At 37.4% G+C, this 13,912-nt stretch overlaps 6 protein-coding genes across 6 annotated transcripts; 3 read left to right on the top strand and 3 right to left on the bottom strand.

Moving 5' to 3' along the window:
• Window positions 1-274: 274 nt before the first annotated feature.
• LOC131806251 (histone H2B) lies at window positions 275-817 on the bottom strand. The gene has a single exon (XM_059130212.1). The coding sequence runs from the start codon at window positions 686-688 to the stop codon at window positions 314-316; it is 375 nt and encodes a 124-aa protein (XP_058986195.1). The 5' UTR covers window positions 689-817; the 3' UTR covers window positions 275-313.
• Window positions 818-921: 104 nt separating this feature from the next.
• LOC131806245 (histone H2A) lies at window positions 922-1,428 on the top strand. Its single transcript, XM_059130205.1, has one exon. It carries the CDS (start codon window positions 961-963, stop codon window positions 1,333-1,335), a length of 375 nt encoding a protein of 124 aa, XP_058986188.1. The 5' UTR covers window positions 922-960; the 3' UTR covers window positions 1,336-1,428.
• Window positions 1,429-2,857: 1,429 nt separating this feature from the next.
• LOC131806258 (histone H4) lies at window positions 2,858-3,273 on the bottom strand. Its single transcript, XM_059130220.1, has one exon. The coding sequence runs from the start codon at window positions 3,238-3,240 to the stop codon at window positions 2,929-2,931; it is 312 nt and encodes a 103-aa protein (XP_058986203.1). The 5' UTR covers window positions 3,241-3,273; the 3' UTR covers window positions 2,858-2,928.
• A 7,963-nt stretch (window positions 3,274-11,236) lies between these two features.
• On the top strand, window positions 11,237-12,031 carry LOC131806236 (histone H1-like). Its single transcript, XM_059130195.1, has one exon. It carries the CDS (start codon window positions 11,290-11,292, stop codon window positions 11,971-11,973), a length of 684 nt encoding a protein of 227 aa, XP_058986178.1. The 5' UTR covers window positions 11,237-11,289; the 3' UTR covers window positions 11,974-12,031.
• Window positions 12,032-12,806: 775 nt separating this feature from the next.
• On the bottom strand, window positions 12,807-13,349 carry LOC131806250 (histone H2B). Its single transcript, XM_059130211.1, has one exon. It carries the CDS (start codon window positions 13,218-13,220, stop codon window positions 12,846-12,848), a length of 375 nt encoding a protein of 124 aa, XP_058986194.1. The 5' UTR covers window positions 13,221-13,349; the 3' UTR covers window positions 12,807-12,845.
• A 104-nt stretch (window positions 13,350-13,453) lies between these two features.
• Window positions 13,454-13,912, top strand: LOC131806244 (histone H2A). Its single transcript, XM_059130203.1, has one exon. It carries the CDS (start codon window positions 13,493-13,495, stop codon window positions 13,865-13,867), a length of 375 nt encoding a protein of 124 aa, XP_058986186.1. The 5' UTR covers window positions 13,454-13,492; the 3' UTR covers window positions 13,868-13,912.

Below are 13,912 nucleotides of genomic sequence, written 5' to 3'. Positions count from 1 at the left end.
CCCATTCGATGTTGATCAACGACGGCAAGGCAAATCACCACTAACACACGCACACATGCACGACGACGATGGCTGTTATAGCATATCGCACAAGCAATGGCTAAACATAGGCACATATGCGAGTTAGCTAAATGCATGGAAAAATCATTGTATAGAGAAAAATATATTTCCTATGGAATTTTATTCGTTTATTACTAAATAATGATAAATTGTAGCTTCAACAAAATATGATCTCTTTTGAAATGTTTTTTGTGGCCCTGAAAAGGGCCTTTTAAGGTAGTATTTCGACGCAAAATGAAAAATATCAAGACATTTACTTGGAGCTGGTGTATTTAGTAACAGCCTTGGTACCTTCACTGACGGCGTGCTTAGCCAATTCACCGGGCAACAATAGACGGACGGCGGTCTGGATTTCCCGACTGGTGATGGTCGAGCGCTTGTTGTAGTGGGCCAAACGAGAGGCTTCGGCGGCAATACGTTCGAAGATATCGTTGACGAAACTGTTCATGATGCTCATGGCCTTGGAGGAGATACCGGTGTCGGGATGGACTTGCTTCAACACTTTGTAAATGTAGATAGCGTAACTCTCCTTACGCTTGGTACGTCTCTTCGACTTATCGCCCTTGGTAATGTTCTTTTGGGCTTTGCCGGCCTTCTTTGCTGCTTTACCACTGGTTTTAGGAGGCATTTTCACTTATTATTTTTTTTTGAATCACACAAACACTTTTAACACTGTTCACAAATGATAACCAAAACGGCCAGCTATACAGAATTTGTAGATTGTAGTCGACAAGAATTTCAGGTAGTCACAGCTAGCAGGCACACACAAGGCAAACCACCCCATTATTGAAGAAATGTGTGTGTGAGAAAAGTATAAATAGCACGTTTCGGCCCGAAAATTTTTATCATTTGTGTTTTTCAGTGCTTAAGTGAAGTGTTCAAAACTAAAATAAAGTGAAAATGTCTGGTCGTGGTAAAGGTGGCAAAGTTAAGGGAAAGGCAAAGTCCCGTTCCAATCGTGCTGGTCTTCAATTCCCCGTCGGTCGTATCCATCGTCTGTTGCGCAAAGGCAACTATGCTGAGCGTGTTGGTGCCGGTGCTCCCGTCTATTTAGCCGCTGTCATGGAATATTTGGCTGCTGAAGTCTTGGAATTGGCTGGCAATGCTGCCCGTGACAACAAGAAGACTCGTATCATTCCCCGTCACTTGCAATTGGCCATCCGTAACGACGAAGAATTGAACAAATTGCTGTCTGGCGTTACCATTGCCCAAGGTGGTGTATTGCCAAACATCCAAGCTGTTCTCTTGCCCAAGAAGACCGAAAAGAAAGCCTAAATTATTTCGAAAGGTATTATGGAATGAAAAAAGAAGAAGAATACAGACCATCGTATAAATTCCATAGAAAAATCAACCAATCCGTCCTTTTCAGGACGACAAAAAATATTTGAAAAGAGAAAGAAAATTGCGTCAAGCTACATTTGTATGAAAAAAATAAAAATTCTCAATAATTTTGTATGAGACGTTGGCAGAATAACTGTTTTTCGTTGTCAGTTGGATATTTGTGTTGTCGTCGTTGTTGTTGTCTCTTATGATTTCAGGAATAGAGCGAGCGAGAGAGGAGAGATCGTGGCGTCACCAAATGAGTATGTATACTATGAGGAAGAAGAAGCATGTGGCAGTTGGTGGTGGCTTCGCAGTAATTTTATGTGAAAAAATCGTACCCCGGCGCATTCTTTGGGGAAGGCATAAAGTAGATGATTTGCAAGGGAATTTTGGCGGCAAAGTAGTGTTTTGGTGGAAATAAATGGACACATACATGAAAATAAAAGCGCATTGTGGTGCTATGGAAAATTTTAAACACAAAAAATAGAATAAAAGTAAAATAATGAAATGAAAATTAACGAAAATAATTAAATTAAATTAAAATAAGAAAATTTCAGAAAATAAAGGCAAATATTAATGAAATTTCAAAGAAATTTAAATGAAAATATTTGAAAATAATTTAAAGAAATTTGGAATAATAAACACATTTTATGAAAATAAAAGATACTTTAAATGAAATCAAAAATTTTTAAATTGATGAAAAGGAAATAAATTAAATAATTTTAAATTAATAATAATAATAATTTTAAATAAAACGAAAATGTGATTTTTAAAAAATAATGTAATGAAAAATTAAATTAATTGAAAATTAAATAAGAAAATTTAACATAAATAAAATAAAATTCATTTAATGAAGAACTTTTAAATAAAATTCAATGATTTTAATTTTCGGTAAAATTTTAAAGGAAATGATTAGTGAAAAATTTACAAATTTTTAATGAAATTTTTCGAAATAAAATAAATCAACGATCTATTTAATAAATATTTTCAACAATTTCAAATTAAATTTTGAGAAAACATTCAACAATGTTTAAAAAAAAAGTCAAAATGAAATTACTTTGCTACCACAGCATGGTCGTTCTTTAGTAATATCGACTAAATAATACCAATACATACATAAAGCGACGCTATGTTATACTCATATTATACGAAGAGGAAGAAGAAGAAGAAGTAAATGTGTTTAGCGATGTGAGTTGCCGACGGCATGTTTATGATCGGGAATAAAATAAGAGACATCGGTAAAAGAAGGCTTTCGGTGAAAATATTCTGGAGAAAATAGAAACGAGTAAGTATTTATATTTTTTTATTTGATTTTTCACGACTTGTGAGAAAAAAATACGAGAAAGCTGAAAAAGAAAATTATTAGAAATTTTGACATAAAATCCCTATATTTCCTAAGGTAAGTGTTTATTTTTTATTTATTTTAATTTTAAAAAAATAGTTTTCAACAAGAAAGTATCTCTTTTTTGATATATTTTGTGGTCCTGAAAAGGACCGATTGTTTTGTTGTAAAAAATATTTCTCCAAATTGCGTCAAGAATTTGTTTAACCGCCGAAACCGTACAAGGTACGGCCTTGTCTCTTCAAAGCATATACGACATCCATAGCGGTGACGGTTTTACGCTTAGCATGTTCGGTGTAGGTGACAGCATCACGAATAACGTTTTCCAAAAACACCTTCAGAACACCACGAGTTTCTTCGTAAATCAGGCCAGAGATACGTTTTACACCGCCACGACGAGCCAAACGTCTAATAGCTGGCTTGGTAATACCTTGGATGTTATCACGGAGCACTTTCCTGTGACGTTTAGCGCCACCTTTTCCCAAGCCTTTACCACCTTTACCACGACCAGTCATTTTTTCACTTTAGTTTATTTCACTTATCACTTCACGAACAGTTTGAGCAATAATGTTTTTTTCGGGCGATTCCGCTCGTATTTATACAAAATTTGAGGCTCTCTCCAACTATTGAACACACAAGTAAAGTATGTACAGTTATATGTGTGTGTGTACATTTGCCGTTAGTATTGTATGTTCTCTTTTGTGTGTGCGTGTACATTTGGTATACGGATAGGTAAGAATTCACTAACATATCAACCCCGAAAGTTGATGCTAACAGCACAATTTTCTATAAATACTCGTTTTCGTGGCGATGGCAACGTTATTACAGTGTCTACCGTGTTTGTGTGCATATCTCTAGTGAAGTGAAAAAAATTCAAGTGAAAAATGGCTCGTACTAAGCAAACTGCCCGTAAATCGACCGGTGGAAAGGCTCCCCGTAAACAACTAGCTACCAAAGCTGCCCGTAAGAGTGCCCCAGCCACCGGCGGTGTTAAGAAGCCTCATCGTTTCCGTCCTGGTACAGTTGCTTTGCGTGAAATCCGTCGTTACCAGAAGAGTACTGAATTGTTGATCCGCAAATTGCCCTTCCAACGTTTGGTTCGTGAAATCGCTCAAGATTTCAAAACTGACTTGCGTTTCCAGAGCTCTGCTGTTATGGCCTTGCAAGAAGCCAGTGAAGCCTACTTGGTTGGTCTTTTCGAAGATACTAACTTGTGCGCCATCCATGCTAAGCGTGTCACCATCATGCCTAAGGATATCCAATTGGCCAGACGTATTCGTGGAGAACGTGCTTAAATTCTTGACGTTTTAAAAGCAACAATTTTACAACAAAACAATCGGTCCTTTTCAGGACCACAAATATTTTATAAAAAAGAGATATTTTTTTACTCAATCTACAATTTTTAGTATTTTTTTGAAAAAAATAAAAATAATTTAGGGCTATGATTATTTTTCAACAATTAACATTTTTTATAATAAAGATATATTTTTTGATGTTGTTTTTTTTTTCGTTGATGATTTTTCGACACTTTATTTTTTTATTTAATTTTTTTATTTTATTTTGATCGAATATTTTATTTTTTTAATTTTATTTGAATTTTTTGAATTATCCATTTTGATATTTTCCTTTAATTTGCAAAATTATTATCATTTTTGTACTCCCTCTTCGAAAAAAATGCTATGACTCATAAAAACAACCACCACATACATTTTGCTAACGGGATTTTTTTTTGTCCATTTTGTTTTTTTCCTTTTCCCGTTAAACAAAAAATTGCTCTCTTTATGATTTTTGGCGCGAAATTTGTCTATTTCTCTCATTTTATTCCCCTTCGATCATTTTTTTCTGTTGTGGACTATTCAATTTAACGGGAAAAAATTCTCTGCCTTTAATTTCTAAGAATTATTTCATGTGCATTTTAAAAATTTCCAGCTAAAATGTGCCCCACGTATTTAATTTTTTTCAGGAATGATGTATGAAATATGTTTTATTCCTTTTCAGCAACATTTTTAAATGTTTTAAACGCATTTTAAGAGATTTGTTTATGAATTTTCTCCGTATGGATTTACAAAATTATTTTTGCCCGATGTATTTGAAGAAATTGGTAATAATTTATTATTTTCAAAAATTGAAGAAGAAAATAATTGATTTGTTGATAATTTTGATGTAAAATATAATTAAAAGTATTATAAAAAGGAATTCCAATAATATCTACCTTTGAAGTTGATCGAAAATCATTTTTGTAAAACGCAATTAATTTCATGTCATTTCCAAGTGTTCTAGGTGATATTTGCCTGTAAAGAGGAATTTCTTTTTGGGAATATTTTTTCATAAAATTATCAAAAATTTGACAAAATGACGTAGAAAATGGCTTCTAATACTATTTTTAATAAATTTTAGAACAAATTATGTTAAATTTCATAAAAAATATTGCAAAATGAAAATACATAACCGTTTGTCACTGAATGCCTGTACATTGGTAGTATGAAGTATTCTGGGGATTTTGTAACTTTTCCCCGTAAATTATGACTTTTTGTGAATAATGTTATATTTTGATGTAAATATACAAATTCTGAAATGTTTTTTAAGAAATTTTTATAAAACTTATTAAGATTTGAGCTTTCAAATTTATTTCAAGAAAAACTTTTCTTCATTGAAATTATGCCAACAAGAGGATTTCTGCTGTCATAGACCACATAATAATTTCAATTTTTTCACATAGTAAAATATGAAATTTCATCGATATTTTTCTTTGATCCTAAAGTAAACATATCAGGCTACATTTTCAAAAAGAATTTTCAATTAAATTTTCATAAAAAATTTGATTTTTTTAAATTTTAGTTGGAAATTTGTGATTACATTTTTATAATCTGCCAAGTTAAACGTTTATAATTCACAAACGGCAAGTGATAATTACACCAAACTTTCTTTAAAACATAGCCTGAAATCTATACTTTAAAGGTATAAAACATTTTTAGTGAAAATTATCAAAGCTTCTTCAGGAAAATTTAATTTCTCCGAAAACTTTTGTAAAAAATTAAACACGCTTCCACACAATCTTTCGAAAAATTTACCAATTGACTACTATGCACATCTCATCTTTTCGATGTACCTACACTTTAGCTCGCCGCTAACAAAAGATCAAAGAAAAATAAATAATAGTACACATAAATTTGTGAGTGTATTTGTGTTAACAGTGAAATATAAACCAAACAGTGAATATAAACAACTGGAAGTGAAAACAAATTACTGAAGGCAAATATTACCTTCAGGGAGATAAAATTCGTTTTCAAACAAACTGTGCTACAAGCGGACGTTATTACATATGAACGTCTTACAGGCGGCAGATAAGTCTGCTGCCGATAAGCTACTACTGGGCGAAAATAAATCATCCGCCACCGAGACTACAGCATTCATAAATGTTGACAACATGAATGCTGGCAACGCAGATACAACTAAACCGTTGCAGAGACAAACTACAGACGAGATTGGTGAATGGCAAGAGGTAAAATATGCCAGGCCGCAACTAAAACGGAAATGCGACTCGCCAACCAACTACTCTGAAATGAACGCAGTCATTAGACAACTGCAAGATAAGATTATCTCGCTGGAGAATCAAAATAAAGTACTGACAGCCGAGCTGACATTTCTAAAAAATATGCAGGCTGAATCAGCTAGGCAACTTACAGCAGCTCACTCCAAGGAAATGAGCTGCAAACGAATTATCACTAACCTCGAAAAACAAATTGCTCCAACTAATGAAAACAAGAGCAATAGAAATAAATGCAGTAATGATGCTACCTTGAAGATGGACTATGCTGACACACTGCCAGTGCAGCCTGTGGATACACCGCCGGTACCACGAATAAACATACTGAGTGCATGCCGAGCCTCAGAAAATAAGAAGGATGTGCCTAATGCGACAAAGGCAACTACACAACCAGATATACCTGCCATATCAACCGAAAGCAGGGAAGATATTAGCTCTATAACACCTATGTCTGCAGCTCAGAAAAAGAAGAAGCCCAGGCGTAAGGTTAAAATAATATCGCAGACCAACTACATGGACACGAGCGACAACAATACTACAGCTGATAAGGGCGCTTCATCGGAGTCACCTAACATCAAACGTAAGTCGATACCTCTTATAACGGCCTATAACGTCAATATAAAAGAGTTTAGAAGTTTAATTACGACCGAAATCGGACACGAAGACTTTTCAATTAAGGTTGTCAATAAAAAAAAGGCAAACTTTCAAATGGCATCCATCGAAGACCATTCGAAGATTAGAGCACTTTTTATCAGCAGGGGCATAAATTTTTTTACGTACTCCTCTAAAGATCAGACTCCTCACTCCATCATTATGGAAAGATTATCCTCGACATATGATGCCGAGGATATTAAGGATGGCCTCTTAAACCTAGACATTAACCTTGAAGTTCTAAGAGTAATTTATTTAGATTTTGAGAAGTGGCTCATCCACTTCAGTAAAGGATCAGATATAGATCGCCTGTTCAAAGTCCGCAAGTTCCTTAACTGCGGCATTTCACTCAGAAGAGATACAAAAAAGGGTCTAACCCAATGCCACAATTGCCAACGGCCAACTCACTCCTCTGGGGGCTGTGGTATGCCATACAGGTGTTGTAAGTGTGGGGGAGCACATGGCCCTAAAAAGTGTCACATCCCTCCCGGTGTCCTTAGGCCCACCATGATTGAGGTTAAAGATCCCATAACGGGCCAAATCTCCAAAAAACCGGATTACATTTTTAAATGCGTAAATTGCAACAAGGAGGGACACGCTGCCAACTCACGCGAATGTCCAATTCGACAATCGCGACTTGCAAAAATTAAATCCGATGCGGTTGCAAAAAATAATAAAAAAGCAACACGTCAAAATAGATTTTCGGCCAATAGTGGCAAAGTTAAATTGGGTGTCTCTTTTGCTGAAATTACGAAACAGAACGATCTGTCACAAAACACACCTGCACACAATTCAGTGGCCAATACAGGGGATAGGCCTATGACTGACATAATGACCTCATTCGAAAACTTTGATCAAATTTGCAAGAAGAATTTCGGCAACGATTTCTTCTCATGCCTTGCGAAAGTCCGCAAATACGCCAAGGACTTAAATAGTGTAAATCAAGATTGCCAAGCTAAGGCTATGATTGGCATCTTAACTTCACTCTGCTCTGATGACTAGATCTATCAAGTGCATGTTCGCCAACGTCAACTCATTAGTATCGAGGCACAAGAAACACTTTTTAAATCTGTTTCTTAAAGACCATCGGCCTGATGTGATGATGTTGGCGGAGCATATGGTGCCTACCCATGCGAATCTGGTCATGGAGGGCTATAAAACCTTTTTGCAGAGAAGAATAGATAGAACTGGCCGCGGTACTGCTATCCTAGTTAAGCAAAACATAAAATGCGAACAAGTAGTCCTAGATTCTGGTAGCATAGAAAATTGTTGTATTAAATTATTTAGGGTAGATGGGTCGACGCTACATGTAGTGAGCATGTACTGTAGACCTGGCGATGGGTTTAGCTCCTCTGATCTTGAATGCCTCAGACCTTTGGCGAGAGACGGACACATCATCATTGGAGCTGATCTCAACGCCCGACATATCAGCTGGGGCGGTACCACCTCCTGCTCTAGAGGCAGATCCATAGCCGATTTCATTTTAGGGTGTCCGGACCTTACAGTAATTCCTACTGACGGCCCCACCCGAATAAGTAGAAGTTCTGAAACATACATCGACATATGCTTAGCCTCCCCTGGCATAGATATTGACGATAATGGAGGTAGAGGTATCAGCACAACCGATTGTAATTCCGATCACTTGGCAATTACTATCAATGTGCGTGGCATAATCCCTATAATCACCAGAAATGCAAAATTTTTTGATTACAAAAAAATTGATATACGTAGGTTTAATAGGATACTAGGGGAAGATTTGCCCAGCTGCCAACTCCCTATTAACCGAAATGTCACGGTTTCGGAAATAGATATAGGTATTGAGAAAATGGTGGATATTTTCCAAAGGGCTATGGATGAATCTATCCCAAAAGTTAAAAAAGGCAATAGAGGATTACGCCCTCTTCCCTCTAATATTCTGGACCTCATCCGGGAAAAGAAACGACTACGCCGTACGCTCTACCGCTGTAGAGACCCATTTAGGTATGACGATATCAAGAATAATATTAATAACCTTGACAGAACTATTCAGGGGGCTATTTCACAACACGACAGTGAGCACTGGATAAGCTTCCTGAATGGTATCACTATGAACGAAAGAGTGTACGGCAAAGTCAAGGCTGCCGCTGGCATTAGGCGCAGTACCATACCTGCTCTTTCTGACGATAATGGAACTGCTATATATATTGACGAGGATAAAGCCAATATCATCGCTGATTCTATTCAAGGCATGATTACTGCACCACGTCCCCAAGATGGTAGTATTAATATTATAGAACAAGAATTCAATAGTAGGTCTCCCCTGGTAAATTTTTCTGAAAATTTACTAGCGGATGGCTCTGAACATATCCCAGAACTCAGTCTTATATCCCCTGAGGATATAGGCGCTGCAGTCAAGAGGAGACCCAACAGTAAATCCAGTGGACCCGATGGAATCCCTGAGTTTGTACTTAGAAAGACTGATAATTCAACATGGTCCACTTTGGCTATAATCTATAACCATTGCTTAAACCTGGGTTATTTCCCCAATATTTGGAAGACCGCCATAACTGTTCCCATCCCAAAGCCAGGAAAGGACCCCACAAGGCCAGATAGTTATAGACCTATTAGTCTACTATCAGCATTTGGGAAACTACTAGAATACTTCATCCTACAACAGATTTCCTTGGAAATTGAGGACCGCGGACTACTTTCTGACAGCCAGTTTGGCTTCAGGAAAGGACTGTCCACGTCACATGCCCTCACAGTCCTTGGGAATCATGTTTCTAATGCCCTAAACAATAGGCATATTACAATAGGGATTAGCCTGGATTTCTCCAGGGCATTCGACAACGTATGGCACAATGCCATTGTTTATAAAATGGTTAATTTAAACATGGATCGCAATACCTGCAGAATTGTAGCGGACTTTCTAAAATCAAGAAAGTTCAAAGTTAGAATCGGAGATTCCTTCTCCACGGACAGGAATATATACGCAGGCGTCCCACAAGGGTCCTTACTTGGACCTATATTGTTTAATATATTCCTAGCAGATATTCCACAACCACCCGAGGGGGATCTGCTATTAATATATGCAGACGATATATTTATCGCTGCATCTGGAGCCCATGCTCATAACACAAATAGACGCCTAAACCAATATTTGGCCACCCTTTCCATATATTTTGAGAAATGGAAAATGAGACTTAACATCATCAAATGTGAAGGCATCGTTTTTAAAGGTATAAAAAAACACCTCTTCCCCAGCTCCAGAGGCTTTGAAGCTACGCCATATATCGGAGGACAATTGATCCGCGTGTCTGACCAGCTCAAATATCTGGGCGTGGTTTTCCACTCCAATTTTGAGTTCGTCAGACATGTGGACTACATTCTCGGTAAGGCCAAAAAATTATTCTGGGCTTACCAGCGGGTTATTTGCAGATCAGGTGGACTAACACTGCCTGTCAAACTGTTAATTTATAAGCAAATAATTCGACCGATCTTGGCATACGCCTTCCCCGTCTGGTACGGAATCTCCTCCCATCAAATGGAGAGAATTCGTATCTGGGAGAGGAGGGTGCTAAGATCGTGTCTTGAAATAAAACCCATACTAGACAACAATGGAATATGGCGACTCCCGCACAATTCCGCTGTATACGAGAACACACCTTTCGACAGAATCGATATGTTCCTGATCAAGGGTGCTCTAAAATTCCTAGAAAAATCATCATTTTTGGAAAATTCCTTAATTATTGACAGCCTTAATAATAATAGTATTACTGACATTAACAACATATTAGAGACAAACTATCACGCACCAAAGTGTTTATTACCTTTGGACAGAGCAGGCCTTCTCTCTATTGATAGTCAATTACTTTTCTATCACCGCCGTTATAAGACGTTCGACATTAATAATACCGTCTACAATATATCCCAGTAGCCGATGAAGCACACCTGTACATAGTTAATTATAAGTAGTTTTAAGCACCATAACCATAATTCCAAAATACACTTTTTTCTTTTTTTTTTTTTTTTTTGTTTATTAGCCCCTTTTTTTAATAATTATTTTTCTGGGGGAATATAAGCTAAATACAACATATATTACATACAATGAAATTTAATTTCTGGTGTTAGCGATATGATGCATACATTATGCACATATATATGTATTAATGAGTTAAACTTAGATAAATATTAGTATGCTAAGTAGTTTTAAGTAGTCCTTAAGAGCTTTTGTTAGACATAAGTCATATATATATTGTATTAATGAATTGAATTAATAAACTTGAAACTTGAAAACTTGAAACGCCGCTAACAAAAATAATAGTACACATAAATTTGTGAGTGTATTTGTGTTAACAGTGAAATATAAACCAAACAGTGAATAACCATGTCTGACGCCGCCGTTGTTGAAGCCACCGCCTCCCCAGTTGCCGCTGTTGAGAAAAAGGCACCAAAAAAAGCCGCTGCCAAAGCAAAGAAGCCATCAGCTGCCCCTACCCACCCTCCAACCCAGCAAATGGTTGATGCCGCCATCAAGACCCTGAAGGAACGTGGAGGTTCATCATTGCCCGCCATCAAGAAATACTTGGCCAGCACCTACAAAGTAGATGCCCAAAAATTGGCCCCCTTCATCAAGAAGTACTTGAAAGGTGCCGTTGCCAGTGGAAAATTGATCCAAACTAAAGGTAAGGGTGCTTCTGGTTCATTCAAATTGTCTGCTTCGGCCTCTAAGGAACCCAAAGCCAAGACTGCTGAAAAGAAGAAGAAGGCCCCAGCCGCTGGTGATAAAAAGAAGAAGGCTGCCGCCCCTAAAAAGGCCGCTGGTGAGAAGAAGGCAGCTGCCAAAAAACCCTCTGCCGCCAAGAAGACCGCTGAAAAGAAGAAGGCCGACAAAACAAAGGCAAAGGCTGCCAAGAAAACCGGTACAGTTAAAGCTAAACCAGCAAAGACCGCCGCCAAAGCATCTGCCACTAAACCAAAGGCACCCAAGGCAAAAACTGCAGCTGCTAAGCCCAAAAAAGCCGCAGCAGCAAAGAAGCCAGCTGCTAAGAAAACCGCCGCCAAGAAGTAATTTTTCCCAGAAAGATTACTTTTTCCACAATATTTTCGATATTCGAAAACATACTATCTAACAGCCCTTTTCAGGGCTACAAATTAAATTAAAAAAGAGAAAAATATTTATTTTCAACAGTTATCGTATATATTTGTAACCTAAATAAATAAGTAAATTTGTACACGTGTTTCATTTTGGGAAAAAAATTACTTTCGCTAATTACTGTTCTTATTAGGTAATTTTATTGAGCCAATATAATCGTGGACGCCACTGGATTATTTTTTAACCCAGGTCATAAAAGATAATAAAATATTTAAAATTTTTCCTAATTACCCACAGGTCATAATTCTCGAAAATCCCCATAATTTGGTCATTTTTATAATTTCTACTTAATTTTGAAAAATTTGATATTTTCATATTCTCTGTTAAATTTCACGAATTTCATCCAAAAATGACATTTTGGCAAAATATTTACATTTTCCATCAATACATTTTTTCCTTTGAAAATTTCTGCCTCAGCCTTATATTTCGTTGCTTTGCCGTTGTGCTGTATCAAAATGCTCACACATACATGATGCCCATTCGATGTTGATCAACGACGGCAAGGCAAATCACCACTAACACACGCACACATGCACGACGACGATGGCTGTTATAGCATATCGCACAAGCAATGGCTAAACATAGGCACATATGCGAGTTAGCTAAATGCATGGAAAAATCATTGTATAGAGAAAAATATATTTCCTATGGAATTTTATTCGTTTATTACTAAATAATGATAAATTGTAGCTTCAACAAAATATGATCTCTTTTGAAATGTTTTTTGTGGCCCTGAAAAGGGCCTTTTAAGGTAGTATTTCGACGCAAAATGAAAAATATCAAGACATTTACTTGGAGCTGGTGTATTTAGTAACAGCCTTGGTACCTTCACTGACGGCGTGCTTAGCCAATTCACCGGGCAACAATAGACGGACGGCGGTCTGGATTTCCCGACTGGTGATGGTCGAGCGCTTGTTGTAGTGGGCCAAACGAGAGGCTTCGGCGGCAATACGTTCGAAGATATCGTTGACGAAACTGTTCATGATGCTCATGGCCTTGGAGGAGATACCGGTGTCGGGATGGACTTGCTTCAACACTTTGTAAATGTAGATAGCGTAACTCTCCTTACGCTTGGTACGTCTCTTCGACTTATCGCCCTTGGTAATGTTCTTTTGGGCTTTGCCGGCCTTCTTTGCTGCTTTACCACTGGTTTTAGGAGGCATTTTCACTTATTATTTTTTTTTGAATCACACAAACACTTTTAACACTGTTCACAAATGATAACCAAAACGGCCAGCTATACAGAATTTGTAGATTGTAGTCGACAAGAATTTCAGGTAGTCACAGCTAGCAGGCACACACAAGGCAAACCACCCCATTATTGAAGAAATGTGTGTGTGAGAAAAGTATAAATAGCACGTTTCGGCCCGAAAATTTTTATCATTTGTGTTTTTCAGTGCTTAAGTGAAGTGTTCAAAACTAAAATAAAGTGAAAATGTCTGGTCGTGGTAAAGGTGGCAAAGTTAAGGGAAAGGCAAAGTCCCGTTCCAATCGTGCTGGTCTTCAATTCCCCGTCGGTCGTATCCATCGTCTGTTGCGCAAAGGCAACTATGCTGAGCGTGTTGGTGCCGGTGCTCCCGTCTATTTAGCCGCTGTCATGGAATATTTGGCTGCTGAAGTCTTGGAATTGGCTGGCAATGCTGCCCGTGACAACAAGAAGACTCGTATCATTCCCCGTCACTTGCAATTGGCCATCCGTAACGACGAAGAATTGAACAAATTGCTGTCTGGCGTTACCATTGCCCAAGGTGGTGTATTGCCAAACATCCAAGCTGTTCTCTTGCCCAAGAAGACCGAAAAGAAAGCCTAAATTATTTCGAAAGGTATTATGGAATGAAAAAGAAGAAGAATACAG

This window comes from Musca domestica, unplaced genomic scaffold (genome assembly GCF_030504385.1).
Source record: "Musca domestica strain aabys unplaced genomic scaffold, Musca_domestica.polishedcontigs.V.1.1 7, whole genome shotgun sequence".
In the NCBI taxonomy this organism is placed as follows: domain Eukaryota; kingdom Metazoa; phylum Arthropoda; class Insecta; order Diptera; family Muscidae; genus Musca; species Musca domestica.
This window is presented reverse-complemented; position numbering and strand designations above follow the sequence as displayed.